A 16,095-nucleotide genomic window follows, 5' to 3' on the forward strand; every position below is an offset into this window, starting at 1 on the left:
ACACCCGAACCAGCCGGGTTCCAACGGCAGCAGGACTCGTGAACAGACAGTGCATGTAGTTCACTCACCCGTTTCGCCGAGTCCATGGCGAGGAGAAAAGCTGTCTTCTTCGACACACACTCAAGGCTTGCCCCCGCCAATGGTTCATAGGGAGGAGAGCGCAGGGCAGCGAGGACAATAGAAAGGTCCCACACCGGCACAACAGGGCGTGTGGGAGGGTGCAAACGCCGGGCACCCCTCAAAAACAAGGAAACGTCCTTGTTACGACCCACCGTCTCCCCACTCACCACCGAATGCCAGCAAGAGATGGCAGCCACATAGACTTTTAGAGTGGATGGAGAGCGACCTTGAGAAAGCAGTGCTTGAAGGAAGGTTAAAATAACAGAAACAGGACAGTGTACAGGGTCCTCACTTCTTTCCTGACACCAGCGGCTAAAAGCCTTCCACTTATGGGCGTACACCAGACGCGTGGAAGGGGCCCTGGCGTTAGTCATCGTGTGTCCGATGTCCCCGCCATACTCCGAGAAGGAAACGCCGGGCCCTGCAGTGGCCAGACCCAGAGTCGGAGGCGACTGGGATTGGGATGCAGGATCCGACCGTCCAGCTGTGACAGCAGGTCCTTCCTGCAGGGAAGAGGCATCGGAGAGCTGCAACAGAGCCTGTGCAGCATCGGAAACCAAGTCCTCCCTGGCCACCGGGGGGCCACCAGAAGGAGCTGATGTCCCTCCTGAAGGACCCTCAGGAGTGTTGGGCCTATCAGGGGAAGTGGCGGGAAGGCGTAGAGGAGTGCCCTCGGCCAGTCGTGCGACAGCGCGTCCTGACCTAGGGGACTGGCACTGTCCGACAGGGAGAACCACAGCGGGCAATGTGTCGTCTCTCGGGAAGCGAACAAATCTACGGCTGCTCTCCCGAACCTCTCCCAAATAGTTTCCACTACATCCGGGTGGAGCCTCCACTCCCCGGGTGGTGGACGCCCCCGGGATAGGATGTCGGCAGGAACATTCTGCACCCCCGGGATGTGGGTCGCCCTCAGGCTGGCAAAAAGAGGGGCTGCCCAGGTCAGAAGCTCCCGGGTCAGCCTCAGTAGCATCAAAGACCGTGTTCCCCCTTGATGGTTGATGTGAAAAACAACCGACGTGTTGTCCGACCGCACCAGGACATGCCTTCCCCGCAGGACCGGGAGGAAGTGCCGCAGCGCGCGGTGCACAGCCTCCAACTCCAGAGCGTTGATGTGGTGCCGCCTCTCTTGTGGAGACCATGTCCCCCGAGCGATCTGTCGCTGCCACAAGGCCCCCCATCCTGTGGTGGACGCGTCGGTAGAGACAACTTCCCAACGGGATTGCAGCAAACCCAGCGGAACTCCCCTTATCATGAATCCTGCCTCTCGCCACTGAGCCAGCGATACGAGGCATTGAGGGGACACCTGCAATTTCCTGTGACGGTGTGACGCACGAGAAGGATCCAGCCTCAGGCTGTTGAGCCACATCTGCAGTGGTCGCAGAGACAGCAGCCCTAGGGGCACTACAGTAGCGGCAGCTGTCAGCTTCCCCAGCAGACGGAGATAGAGAACAAAGGGGGGCGCCCGACCGGGAAGAAAGGCAGGCAGCATCTGCAGAATGCTCTCGACACGCTGAGGCGATGGGCGAGCAGTCATGGAGAGAGAGTCCATCGTGATACCGAGAAACGTTACCTGCTGAGACGGAATCAGGTTGCTCTTCTGCCAGTTCACACAAAGACCCAATAGGTCCATGTGATCGAGCAAGGTGCGCGTGTCTGCAGCAGCTTGAGCTTCTGTGGGCGCACAGACGAGCCAGTCGTCCAAATAAGGCAGGATCTTCAACCCTCTGGCCTGCAGAGGACACAAGGCCGCGGCCATGCACCGAGTGAACACACGCGGGGACAGAGAGAGGCCGAACGGGAGAACCCTGAACTGAAAATGCCTGCCCTGAAATGCAAAGCGGAGAAAACGCCAATGCTGTGGTGCAATCGGGACATGAAAATATGCGTCCTTCAAATCGACCAAGGTGAACCAGTCGCCTGGGGAAATTGCCTGAAGCACGTCCCTGATGCTCAACATGTGGAAGGGGATGGACTTCATGTAAAGATTCAAACCCCTCAGGTCCAAAATTGGGCGGAGTCCCCCAGTCTTTTTGGGAATTAAAAAATACTTCGAGTAAAAGCCCCCTGGGTCCCGCAGGGGGTTGACGGGCAAAATAGCACCCTTGGCCAGCAAGGTGTCTATTTCTTGGCTCAGAGCCTGAGCTTTTACCTGGTCGCGAATCACCGTCATCCTGACTCGACCAGGGACAGGAGGGCGGCGGCGGAACTGTAGCGTGTAACCCCGGGTAAGTGTACACACCACCCATGGATCGGACACAAGAGCGGCCCAGCAACCGAGCTGCTCCGGGGTAAAGTGTCCCACCGCCGGTCCAGTGACGTCATCTCCGAGCCCCCCTGCCCTTCGGGGGGCGGGAGGGTTGCTGAGTTGCCCGCCCAGGTTGAGGAGCGACATTAGCTCGACCCCTCGGTGGATCGTAGTGGCCATGGGCAGGCCTGGCAGCAGGCCCTGCAGCAAACCGTGGCTGCCCCAAGCAAGGTGTAGTCCGGGCAGGACAATCATATGACAGGGACACAGAGGCACTCCTAGTAGGACGCTGCGCTCGTCTGCGATGCAGACCGGCCAACTGTTGCCTGGTACGCGAGGCCTCGGCCGATCGTTCCAGGGCTGCAAGTGCAGCGGAGCCAAACAACTCCCCAGGAACAACTGGAAGGCCCATCAGGGTCCTTCTACATGCCTCCGTCAGAGGAGACTGAGCCAGCCAGACCTGGCGACGTGCCTGAACAAGGGTAGACAGGACACGTCCAACCTCCCTCGACAGAAGAGCAAATGCATGGAGGGACGCATCCATCAGTCCTTGGGTAGGTGCGTCGATCGCGACGCCCTCCAAGGAAGCCGAGAGACCGAGTAATAAATGCGACAGGGATTCCCAAGTCGCCCCAAACGAGCCCCAGAGTCATAGGCTCTACAGAGCAGATCGTCAGTGACACGGCACTGAGGACGAGGACACCTGGCATTGGCCCTCAAAGCCTCATCCGGCGCCACAATGAGGGAAGCTATGGCTGGCTCAACCGAAGGCATATGGCCCAAGCCAAGACTGGGCGCATCATGCATGGCCGCCAGTGCCCTGCCGTCAGAGGTCAGCCTCGAGAAGGCCTTAGTGTCTGTCCAACAGGCATGGAGCTCCTTCACATACTCTGCAGACGGGGGAACCATAAAGGACGCCCTAGCAGTAGGACGCCGAAAGAAAGCACTGGAAGCCGCAGGTTGGTCCTGTGGAGCATCCAGATGCAACCGGGCGAGGGCAGTTCTCAGAGCGCCCACTACAGAACCATCCTCCTCTGACTGAGAGCCAGAAGAGATATGTGAACCGGCTTCTGAGAGGAGTGAGCCGGAGTCAAATTGATCCCGAAAATCAGTGCCAGACGCTGCCAGGGAAATGGCATCATCTTCTAAAGCAGAGACTCCCGAACCAACGCTATGTCCTTGGTCAGGGTCTCCAGACATGTCAGCGCCACGCTCGCCCCTAAGGGACTCAAGCAACGCCTTCATCCCTTCTAGTTCAGAAGCGAGCTGGGCCACCTGCCCAGATATGCCCTCCGGAACCCTGGGGCTCCTCTTGCTCCTCTTCCGTGGAGGCCCCATAGCCTCAGAAGACACACGTTTCACAGGCTGGCTGGCGCTTCGAAGGCCAGCCAAACGAGCGTTACGTATGGACAAAGGCAGGACAGAACAATTAGGGCATGCCGCATCAGTCAAGGCCTCTTCCAAATGATCCAGGCCCAAACAAGAGGGACACAGATCATGCCCATCCTCCAGCTGGAGAGGGGCCAAACAAGCTCTACAGCACGGCGCGTCCAACATGTCACGCTCACAGGGCTAGGTCAGGTCGAGCCGAATTCGCCACTCTTGACACTCACCGAGCGGACAGATCGGGAGACCCGGTCGAGCAGAGAACGCCACCAGGGGTTCCCCAGCAGCAAGGCCACAAGAGAACTAGCCAAGCACGTTAGCAAAGTAAAAGCAAGCCCAAAAACGGCTGCTACGGTAACAAAAGCAAGCCCGGAAGCGGCTGCCAAAGTGAACAAACAAAAAAAAAGCAAGCCCGAAAGCGGCTGCTACGGAAACAGAAAAGCAAGCCCGAAAGCGGCTGCCACAGAAAACAGAAAAAGCAAGCCCGAAAGCGGCTGCTACAGTAAACAAAAAAGCAAGCCCGGAAACGGCTGCTACAGCAAAAAAGCAAGCCCGGAACGGCTGCCACGGTAAACAAAAAAGCAAGCCCGAAAACGGCTGCTACAGCAAACAAAAAAGCAAGCCCGAAAACGGCTGCTACAGCAAACAAAAAAGCAAGCCCGGAAACGGCTGCTACAGTAAACAAAAAAGCAAGCCCGAAAAACAGCTGCAACAGTAAACAACAAGCTGGTCGGAGTCGGCTAACGCCGAGGCACCAGCAACAGGGAGTCACGGTGAGAACGCGTCCCCGTTCGCCGTCGATAAGAGAAAAAAACATACCAGACGAAGAAACCAAGCTGTAAATAATGAAAAGCTTGCGCAGCCTCTGGAGGGCGAGATGAGCCTCGCAGCTCCGACCAAAGTCTCGAGGCTACCAGCGACAAGCAATCAGTGTCGTACCACCTGTTCAACCCGCATGCGAGAAGATGAAAAGGGACTGAGCTGTCGCTGTCACGTGACTATATAGGCACACCGGTGTCACCGGGGGTCACACGTGACTATGTTGGTATAAGATTCTCGACCTGTGCATGCGCAAGAGTGATCATTCGTGCTTTAAGCACCGCCTCTGGCGGTCAGTAGGGATGAAATAGAACACACAGTTTAGAGCTGAAAAAGCACAATTTAAAACAACACACATATACCTGGAATTATTCTTTACAACCAGAAAATCTTTGGTTTACTTCTTATCTTTTTTGTCCCAATCAAACATAAAATTTGTTATTTCTCGTAAATAAAAAGATTGAGCGTATCAATATATATCCTTTTTATTTCACCTATAAGATAACCTTTTTACCAGCTATATTCATCAAATTATTACCTAAAATCTCAACAAGATTTATTGGAATTTATGTCAATAACCAACCCAAAACAGGCAATATTATAAATTGTTAAAATAATCACATAATCAGCAGGTATTTAGGACCAAAAAGCATTAATATGTAAAAGTAGACTTACAATGTTCATTAGGGTCAGGACGTAATTCTGCACATGCTCCTTGCCGTGGAAACGTATCACAGAGTCATCCACAGCCAGCAGAACCTCGATATTGTAGTCGTCTGTTTTTGCATGCCTCCTTTTGCGCTCTGACTCAGATAATTTATGTTCGACCAGATCCAGAGCTGCGGGGAGGTCTGCAATACCAACATCTGCCACTGTAAAGACATGAAGAGTATGGGGAAATTATCTGTGACCTTAAATAGTTCCCACTAGGGATGCACCGATCCAATATTTTTTATCGGTATCGGTCCAGATATAAGGAAAAAAAAACTAGATCGTATCAGTGACAATTGGCTCAATATAGGGGCTGATCTATTGATTCTAACTCTATGCTATGCTCTGCCGTCATGCGGCAGCGCAATAACACAACACAGTCATATTAACTATAACACCACCAACTTAATGAAACACCTCCAGAAGTTTCATCAAGGAACATGCTGAGATTATCGGACTCGGCAAACAAAAAGGAAGCAGCGAGAAGCAGCTGACTTCTTTGGAAGCGAAGGAAAGAAGGGACATTTTTCCATGTAACAGTATACAGGCCAAAAAAATCACAGAGATGATACGTGATGATGATACTTTTTTTTTACATGTTGACCAAGTCAGAAAACTTTCTGTTCAGGATTTTGAGCACAGTTGTTAAATAAACGAGTCATAACATTTATATTGTTTCCTACTTTTTTTTTTAAGAAAATGGAAGTCAAATCATATGCACAGAAGAATGATTCCATTTTTTTTTTTTTTTTCACACGATAAAACCATTTTTTTGCTAATAATTTCAGTTTTTGGTATCGGTATCGGCCGACATAACACTTCAAATATCTGTATCGTATCGGAGGTAAAAAAAAGTGAATCGGTGCATCCCTAGTTCACACTATGTGTTGTCTGTTATTTCAGGCCCATTAAAGTGACAAATTGAGTAGATATAATAATCATTGTTTAGAAACAGCAAAAAAACTTTGGAGAATTATTTGAGTTTATGTTTGCCACGTCAATCTATCTAAAAAACAGCTCAGTCTACCATTTAAAATATTTTTATACAAAATAACAGATGGCCTGTCTAAAATCAGATATGATCTCACACCTTTATGTGACTCAGCTGGGGTATTATAGCCATAGGTCATTAAAGCAAACTTAATGTTTTGTTCAGAGATTCGTTGTAAAAAGTTTTAACTAAGAACTATAATAAGGGCATTATGTTTAAAAAGAAATATTGTTCTTCTAAAGATGCTTCCATCAAAAAAAGGCCACTGTTATTGGAAGGTAAAACAATCATGGTTGCAGAAAAAGAAAATGTGTTGTCGAAACAGTGAGTTTTTGCAGAAGCTCTGTTGTTAAAAGAGGAAAAATTCACAATAAAGAGTGAATGAAAGCTCTCCTAATTTTCTAGCCTCCACCGTGCTCCTCAGCCTCCCATTGGGCTATTAGAGCACAGCATTCTTCATCTTATCAGCTGGTATTGTGAATAACGCTTCCACTACTGATCCTAATTAAACATACGGAGAGCATCCTTAATGCTGCACAGGTGAATTAACCTTTAAAATGAAAAAGGTTAGGTTTAATTAGCTTACTACAGCTCCTGAAGCATAATATATGCTATTCTGGAGTCTTTAACCCTCTTGGCAGTGCCTTGATTGTTTGCAATGAATTACAGCTGTAACAATAAATATAGTATATTTATTTATACTTTATATAAATATAGTATAAATATGTATATTTTGGTAAGATTTACTTACATCTGCTGATGATCAGTATTAGTCAATTTAAGCTCACCTGGTCCTTTCTAATAAGTTGGAGAAGGGTTTTTTTTTTAAATCACATCCCAAAACATCCCAAAACACATGTCAATGTTAATCCAGAACCTTAAAATTTAATAATTTTTTAATCTAGAAATGGACTTTACTTAAACACCACCCCCACACAACAGTGTCAATGCTAATAAAGAAAAGCTGGCCTTTTTTTGTTTTTTGTTTTTTACCAGTTTTTTCAGAATACATTTAAAGCAAGCACAACATGTTTGAAAAGTTATCTAATACAGTATTTTCAAGTGAAAGCACATTGGCAGTGTATACAGATTGCTAACATGACTCAAAGACTCAATAAGGCTATCCTACTTTTCCAGGACATCAGTTTTTATCTAACTTTAAAAACCTTTGTCAAAATGGCAAAGAAGCTTCAATAATAACAAGGGAGACTGGACCTGGTACAGCAAAACTGCTTTGTTTTCGTCATTTTAGCATTCAATATCTTTCCGTCTTGAAATTTATTCTATATTATCTTAGCATTCAAAATATATGCATGCAAGTAAGAATGGTTTTGTAAAACACTAGCAGAAAAGTCAGTGTTTGCTTCTCTCTGACCCCTGTGTTGATGTCTGGCTCAGCATGATCGTCTGGTGTGCCTCTTTTGGAACGTCTGGGGTATATTTTGGGTGAACACTTATAATTTCCCAGATGAAAGTAGGAAATTTACGAGTACAGACCAGCACATTGTGAGATCAAAGCGGTAAATGACCAAGTGGAAAAGTTTACTCAAACCTTAAAGGTACTACATCTCTTCACTGTTTAAGATCAACACCACTTTCTGTAACATTCTGGTTTAAAATAATATTTTAAAATGTATCATAATTTTTTTGCACAATGTCCTGAAACTTCAATGTATTTCATGAATATCTTATGTGCCTGGCTATTCAGTGAGAAAAAGATTGCACTCTTTGAATTTTGTCACAAACCATAAAAAGTTAACATTTAACATGTTGAAGGTGCTCTGGTCAGATGGGGTAAAAAAAAAAAACAGTAATATAAAAAAGTCTAATGAGTTAGTTTTCAACTGGTGCAACAGATGCTCTTGAGACCTAGATTTCCATATTGTGATGTACTAAGCTGCTAGGGAAAAATTCCACAAGACTGGAAGCTTTACTGCGTCAAAAGATGGTTCTATAAACTACTGACTCAGGGTTGAAAAAACTAGTTTACTACACTTCCAAAGCTTTTATTTGTTAAAATAATGCTCTGTTTTTTTTTGTTTTGTTTTCGAATGCCAGAAGTACAGTAATCTTAGTATGACTTTAAGCTATTTGTGAAATTAAAGATCACAACTCAATTGCCTTGGAGAGCAGGATAAATGTAAAATGTCTAACTTTAACTGGACACTTAATTGAGGACACTTAAAGCTCATTAGCTTGCCGTAGAAATCATACAAAAATTATCATATACTGTACAAGGCAAGGTATGAGTAAGAGAACCGTGGACTACCGATACCCATTTTTAGCAACTTTTCCATTGCCACTCAAATGCCTAGGGCTGGGGTCTTTAACGTTTTCCAGGCCAAGGACCCCCAAACTCATGGAGAGATGGAGCGGGGACCCCCTAATTATATATATATATATATATATATCAGTGCTGTCAAAATTATCGCGTTATTAACGCGTTAACGCGAGGCCATTTTAACGGCGATAATTTTTTTAACGTGAGATTAACGCTATGTGGTTTTATGGTACAATTTTTCCAAGTACATCCCGCTGCAGCCTGCGGGAAGGCGGGGCTATTTTCCCCCAGTGTATGCATTTCTCATAGGCTTCAAGAGCGGAGCTCCTCAAGGGAAAAAGACGCTCATACACTGGGTGACGCTAGTGCCTTTTCTTTAAGCCCCACCACCAACAAACAAGTTGAGTGTCTGGTAACTAGTAGCAACCTGAAATACGCTGAGAAAACTGATTACTGAGGTGAAATGGAATCTCGTAGCAGCACTCTTGCCGTCTGTGTACGCCACAGGTCGGTATCGCGTGTGTGTGTGTGTGGGTGGGTGTGTCTGTGTGTGGGTGGGTGGGTGGGTGTGTGTTCTCATTTTTGTTAAGAGGCTGAAAAGTAACTTTCTAGAGCATAGACTACCTTCATCTAGTGATGTCGGTCTATTGATTTTGATGTATTGATTGAAAATTGTTCATTATTACCTTGGTTAATTAACATCTAATGTTAACTCTACTAAATTTTATAGCAGTAGGATAAAATGCTTGTCTTTGTTCAAAATACTGTATTAACTGTAAAGACTGTCTTTTACATCAGCCTGTTTTCAGGGCCTTTTTTTTGCCTACATATTTGTTATTTTTTGCTACATGCCTCCCCATCTTCTTGCCATATGTTTCTATGGCATAAATCAGTATCTGTGACCTGTTTTCATTTTAAAAAAAGAACATTGGCACAAACCTAGCCTGTATGTATTTTTTTGTATGTCATCGAGAGTATTTAAATGATTTTCAATCAGGAAAAAAATGTGCGATTAAAATGTGATTAATCGCGAGTTAACTCAGGCATTGATGCGATTAATCGCGATTAAAAAATTTAATCGATTGACAGCACTAATATATATATATATATATATATATATATATTGCTTGAAATTGCGTTATATCAAACTGGTCCTATAGTCACTATAGTACAGATGGAGTAATGTAATGAAAGTAATTTCACCCTGGGATGATTCTGATTCCTGGTTGATGGGACAGGTGTTGTGAATGAAACGGTCCCCACCTTGAAAGAGCTCTTGTGTGTCGCTAAATGCGTGCATTGATGAATGAAAGACATCTTCTGCCTCCATTTATTTGTCTACTTCAGTGTGTTGAATTCATGTTAATGTTTATTTAGAGACATTTCAATTAGTGGGGAAAAAAATTGCAGGGGGGGATATAAAATAAAAGTGTAATCAACCAAAACTTTCACGACCCCCATGCAGTACCTCCGCAGAGCCCCTGTTGAAGACCTCCGGCCTAGGGCTTTTGAAAGTCTGAGTAACGTTTCATTACGGATTTACCAGACTCATTTCACTTTGCCGGGGCTTTGGTTCCATCAAAAACCTGGTGCTTTCTTTTTTTTGGGGTTGTGTACAGCTGCAGTGCTTTATTTCAGCAGCGGTGAAAAGAACTAATGAAGGTGAGATTTTATTTATTTTGTCACAAAATAAGTTTTAATATCTTTTTTATCAGAGAAAGTAATAGGAATAGCCTATTTTTAAACTTGTTTCTAAGTGGAAGAGCCCAGTGCTCCCAGGCTGGTGTTCCTCCTCACTTGTAACGTTGGTCAGTAATTTAATTGTTACCTGTTAATTATCTTAACACAAAGAGTCATTTTAAGATGTTTTTAAGTGAGAAAATACACATGAAAACATCATCTGTTTTTCCAGAGACAAACTGCTTACCGGTAATGTTGGTATGATTTATAAATTGTTTTGTCAGGTTAAGGGGAAGCGCATTCGTTCCCTTTTCCTTGCACAAGCATTAACTTTACATTCTCCTTAGGCCGTTTTCTCATATAAACCCCAACTTGGAAAAAAGTTGTATATAAATATACATACATAAATATACTTTTTTCCATCATGATTTTATGCTGACAGCACTGCAGAAAGAGAGATCAGGAGTTGAACAATCTCTGTCAGCTTGTAGAGATCTGTTTAAAGTTCTTCCCTTGTCAACAATGTCTACAGCTTACTTGATATAAAGACTTGCAGATGATTACAAACACAAGGTATTCATTCCTTGTGCATGTGGAGTGACTTTAATAAACATGGAATAAACCGTTTCTTTTTATGATGTAACTATTTAGTTTACCTCGTTATTAAATGTAATAAAATAAACTTAAACATGTCAACGAACTTTTGTAAGTTATTGCAAATTAATCAAACACTTATAAACCAACAACTTTGGCCTGATGCAAGATGAAAATAAATCTCCCTTATTACAACTTTTTATGCTTAAGGATTTACTTATAGCTGGTTGGCAATGGAAGTAAGGGGAAAACTATGTCTTCTAATTATGTGGAGTGCTATTTCTCTCATGTTGACACCCTGAGGCTTTAGGGGAATGTGAAAGCATGCTGATTATTCCCTAGTATTCCTCTGCAATAAAAATCTTTTCGATAGAACAGGGGCTTTAGGGTACATTTTCCAGATCTCTGAAGGTGCCTCCAACTGTTCATAAAATTTAAATATAAATATAAACAAAGTCGGTATCATTAATAGAACAATATATGACTGCTGATGTAGGTAATATTATGATGTAGGTAAGATTGTGAAATTAGGACTCTACTGACAAGAGCTAAAAAGCTAACATTCTAATACAGTAGAGGCAAAAAAAAAAAACAAAAAAAAGTCTTATCACACTTAAGCACTCAGAGACATAAACCTTACATTTTTGGCCAAATTGACTGTTGTTCTGTTTGGAGGAAAAACAGCGTAAGCTTACATGTGTGAAACACCATTCGAATTGTAAGGGGGATAGGATGATGCACTCTTGCTAAATACAGACATGGCAGCACAAAGTTAGTTTTTTGTTTCTGTATAGATTGATACACTTTACGGAACAGTAGTAACAGAGAATATTATAGAGAACATCAACCATGCACCCTGGAGGTAAACTTCAGACAACTTTTTCTCAAACTGATCAACGAAAAGAAAGTTTACACAATTTAATATGATACAGAAAAAAAAATATATATGTATATAAGTAAATAAAAATATATGTCTTTTTTTAGCAAACAAACCATATGGACTATATTGTCCATCCTTTCTGTAAGTGACCATGCAGCTGAGCTATTCTGCACGTCTCTCAACCCCAGAACACTTAAACCCACGCATGCTTTTTGTTTCCAGTGATGTAAGGCTCCTTCTCTCTCCCTACCTTCATTGTGAAAGTCCTCATTCCGCTGGGCTGTCTCCTGCTTGATGGCCGATCTGCGGTAGACCACATGCACTCGACCCTTTACTTCCACATCCTGTTGGCCTTTCTCAAGTGGTTCGATGAAAAACTCGCCATTATCGGTGCGGATCAGGCCTGCCTGGAAAAACAGAACTTTGTATCAGAGCACTACTTTTCCTTTAAATTAAGTTAACCCAACTCCTATTGTTACCGTTAAGCCAGCCAATTTGACGACCCATTATAAAGAACTTTATAGATTTAAGTTTTAATGATAATTTCTAAACAATATTGAGTGAAGCCCATCAACAATGCACGACTAAAGTAATTACATATAACTAAATTAACTCAGTGTCTACCCCATAATTAACATTTCTTTTTTGTAAATCTGTACCTGTGATTGCTGTCAGCTGCTTTAATTAGATACCTTCTATTATATTTAAAATACATTTTTTTACAAAGCTAAATTTCTTTTAATCATACTATAGTTCTTTAATAAAATTTTACATTTCAAGCACTTTCTCATAGTGATTTCACAAATTAATTTTGGCGTTAAAAACAGAGTTTTTTCTTGTGGAAAGTAAATAATCTCTTCCTTTCCTTAGGAAGACTTGTGTCTTGAAGCTGCTACACTGATTCCAGACAATCGCAAACCTGCTATTTTCTCTTGATTGCATAAATATACAAAATGCTAAGAGGTGTTCCACGTAATATATTTACAAGAATAACAAATTCAATCAGCACTGCATCAGGCTATGTATGTATTTGCATGGAAAATCAGTTTATTTGTCACTTTAAGTTATATCAATCTGTTTGGACCAGAGGGAAAAAAAAACACTGTGTCTGTTTGGTATACAGGTAATATATTTTATATATATATATATATATATATATATATATATATATATATATATATATATATATATATATATATATATATATATATATATATATATAATTGTGAGGTCACAGTGTACATGAAGATCCCAAGTTTTTTTTTTTTCACTTTTTTATATAGAACCTTCTCTACTTCTACAGATACTGTACCACACCCTAAGGAACTTTGCATACACATCCTTTTTATTCTGATACAATACAATACTATACAATAAAGCCCATTTAATTATTGGGAGGATGTTTCCTGCCAGCAACCAAAAGCACACATTTTTTGTTTTGGGGAGCAGGATTTCCTCTACTTGGACTCAAAACTTGTAATGTGAAGTGATTTTAAATCAGTAAATTTTATCATCAGGAAAACTCAGTAGAAGAAATCAAGAGCACCGTTTCTGAGGCTTTCAGCCTATTGGTTGGATAGGTTGCAAAACAACACTATAATTCCAGTCTGAGAGAGGGCAAAAAGTTCCACAAGTAGATCCGACGGGTTTGTGAGCGTATCTCTGACTCAAGCCGAAACTGATTTGCATGCAAGGAGAAGGAAGTAAACAAAAGGAGAAAATATCTGTGCAAGAATCATTAGATCTGAGAGCAGAAACAAAGATTTGATGGAGAAGAAAATATATTTGAGAGACAGCAGAAGTCTGGATTGTTAGGATTACAAGTTTTTAGTGCAAATTGAAAATGTGTGTTCTTGGTTTTTGACAGGACAAAATCTCCATATAATTGCCTTTATAAATGTCACAACTAGTAAACAACGTTAAACTGTTTTGAATTTAAACCCAGTATAAATCCAGTGTTTCGAGAAGACAGCAGAGTTTTGACTGAGAACATTGATGAGGAAACAGCAGCATGAAGACCAAAGAACATATAAAACAAGTGAAGGGTAGCCAAGGGGAGCATTAATCTGAAAAGCAGCCTTCATATTAAGGAGGTTGAGAGATTTACAACTTGGACGACACTATTACCACTAGAAAAGTCAGATACACACTCAATAGAGCTGGCCCTGATGGAAGAGGAGATTCCTTAAACTGCATGGAAGGAAATCTGTGCAGTTTACTAGAAAATTGAAAGTACAGTAGGATTTCTTTTCCAACACATTTTTACCATGTAAAAAATGTTTTTATCAAGATCTCCCCACAGCCGCTTAGCAAGCAGTGAAATAGAAGGTCTGGAAGTGAAACTAAAATAAATGGTCCCCGCTACAGTGAGAAATCAATGAATAACCTCAACCAATCAAAAAAGACGGTCTGTTGTACACGATTGGTTCCATGACACGTCAATCATGGTCATCTGCTTGTCCCTCCCCTCTGTGCGCGTACCCTGACACATTAACGAATCGACCCCCCAATGCTCCTGCAGGACGCCATGGCTGGAAGCAAGCCACTGTTATGCTGTGTTCACACCTAGGGTGACCAGATTTGGGTTTCTGAAAAAGAGGACACTTCTTTTTTGGGATGGGGGCTGCTGGGTGACCGAACCCACTCTGCCTTACTGGGCAAGCCGGATGAAGCATTGGGCTGCCGGTGTCCAGGCTACCGTCACCGGGTCAGATTCGGTTCCTCTGTCCCCACAGCTGCACTGTAGTCTGACCAAAATCCCGGACGATTTTTAAATCCCCCCCGGACATTTTTTTAGGTATGAAAAGTAGGACATGTCCAGGAAAAAGAGGATGTCTGGTCACACTTGAAGCAGCAAGGGCAGCAAAAACGTGTATGCTGCTTCATTTTTTATGCTTGTACAAGTTTAGTTCTGATGCGCGGCTGAAACATCTTTGCTGCTTAAGCTGCACGGGGACAAACGTGGTTTTTGATGCGCGTTGGGCTGAGCTACCCTATCCTTTCTTTGCCTGTAACAATGGCAGCTATATTTACTGTGATCAGTGGGTAAAAAGTAGTTTTAATCTACTTGGAGTGAGAAAGTCCACCTGAACATCGTCAGTGCAGTCAGTTCATCCAGATTACCATCCTGCCTTCAAATATTATTTCTGTCGGAGCCGCTCAGACCCCCGTGCACCGTCAGTGCATTGTCACTAGGGAACCAATTCAACAGCAGCCTATGGCCAGGTTGCCACCTCGCGGTTTCCCGTGGTGGAAGGAAGGCCTTTTTTACGTAAGTAATCCAAACTGCAGGCAGCAGGATAATCAAAGCGAACCTGTTTTGCCAGCAGATTTTAACATTTTAAGCTAATTTAAGCGTTCATAAACTGTTTCGGAGGAGTAATCATAGCGCTCTACATCATCAGTGCTGTCTGTCTCCCTTCCAGCAGCTGCTCAGATGGGCTGCAGACAGCATGCGTGTTCATGTATTTTGAGAGGGTATTTCGACGAGTTCGGAGGTGGAGACATGGTTGTGTATGTTCAAAAATATAGCTTGCTGGAACCGTTTTTCCAAGATCTCCTACTGCACCCTTAAAGCTACAGTGTGTAACTTTTAGCGACATCTAGCGGTCAGACTGCAGACTGCAGCAACATGAACATCTCCCCCCCACCGCTTCTCCCCCCCAACAGTACGGCGAGCGTTACGGGACAAAATGTCCGCATCACCTACCTTCTCAAGTGATAAGGTTTGTTTACATAGATAATTTTACAGATAGTATTTCATTAGTCTGTGTAGGGTATAGATTTCATGTAGACTTAAGATAATAAATATACCCGTTATTTTTTCTACATCGTTGTGACGTTTTGGCGATCTCGCAATCGCTAGTTTGTTGGCTCTGCGCTGCCGTAGCGCAAAGATGTCTGCCTCCATGGCTGCGAGACCAGCTCCTATGTAATTATAAATAACGAATTCTAAGGCAACGCATATATTAAGGTTAAGAGGCTGAGCTCGTAGATGATGATAAATAACATAGTTATGTATAATATATTACATTTCTGACTGTATATCCCTGTAATTATTACACACTGTAGCTTTAATGGAACAAACCTAAATTGTAGATTCTGGGAGTAGTTTAAAATGTTACGTGTAGTGGAAAGCTGTTGCTTTCAATATACCATCCGTGGTGAAACATTTCTTTAGCAGGAACAGCATAACCAGTCAGAGTTGGTGGGAGAATCGATAAAGATAAATTCAATAGAATCCTGAAAGATTTGGATTCTGCCATTCGATTTGATACTGAGGAGGAGAAAATTACTTTCCAGTAGATCAGAGCCTAGACATGCAGGCAAAACCATCAATTGGATGGTTTAGACCAAAAGATACAAAGCATACATAGACATCAGGATGG

The 16,095-nt window shown here is 43.2% G+C and overlaps 1 protein-coding gene across 2 annotated transcripts in view; it reads right to left on the minus strand.

Annotated features, from left to right (window-relative positions):
* Positions 1–16,095, minus strand: part of LOC119774940 (A disintegrin and metalloproteinase with thrombospondin motifs 14) — an 89,432-nt gene that overhangs the window by 53,967 nt on the left and 19,370 nt on the right. For both annotated transcript variants that reach the window (XM_038272726.1, XM_038272725.1), the window contains exons 3-4: positions 11,958–12,114; positions 5,246–5,442 (exon numbers count right to left, since the gene is read on the minus strand). In XM_038272726.1, the coding sequence (XP_038128654.1) occupies positions 5,246–5,442; positions 11,958–12,114 (354 nt within the window). The remainder of the gene's footprint in view (positions 1–5,245; positions 5,443–11,957; positions 12,115–16,095) is intronic.

Source organism: Cyprinodon tularosa, unplaced genomic scaffold (assembly GCF_016077235.1).
Source record: "Cyprinodon tularosa strain WSP-4 unplaced genomic scaffold, ASM1607723v1 ctg84, whole genome shotgun sequence".
In the NCBI taxonomy this organism is placed as follows: domain Eukaryota; kingdom Metazoa; phylum Chordata; class Actinopteri; order Cyprinodontiformes; family Cyprinodontidae; genus Cyprinodon; species Cyprinodon tularosa.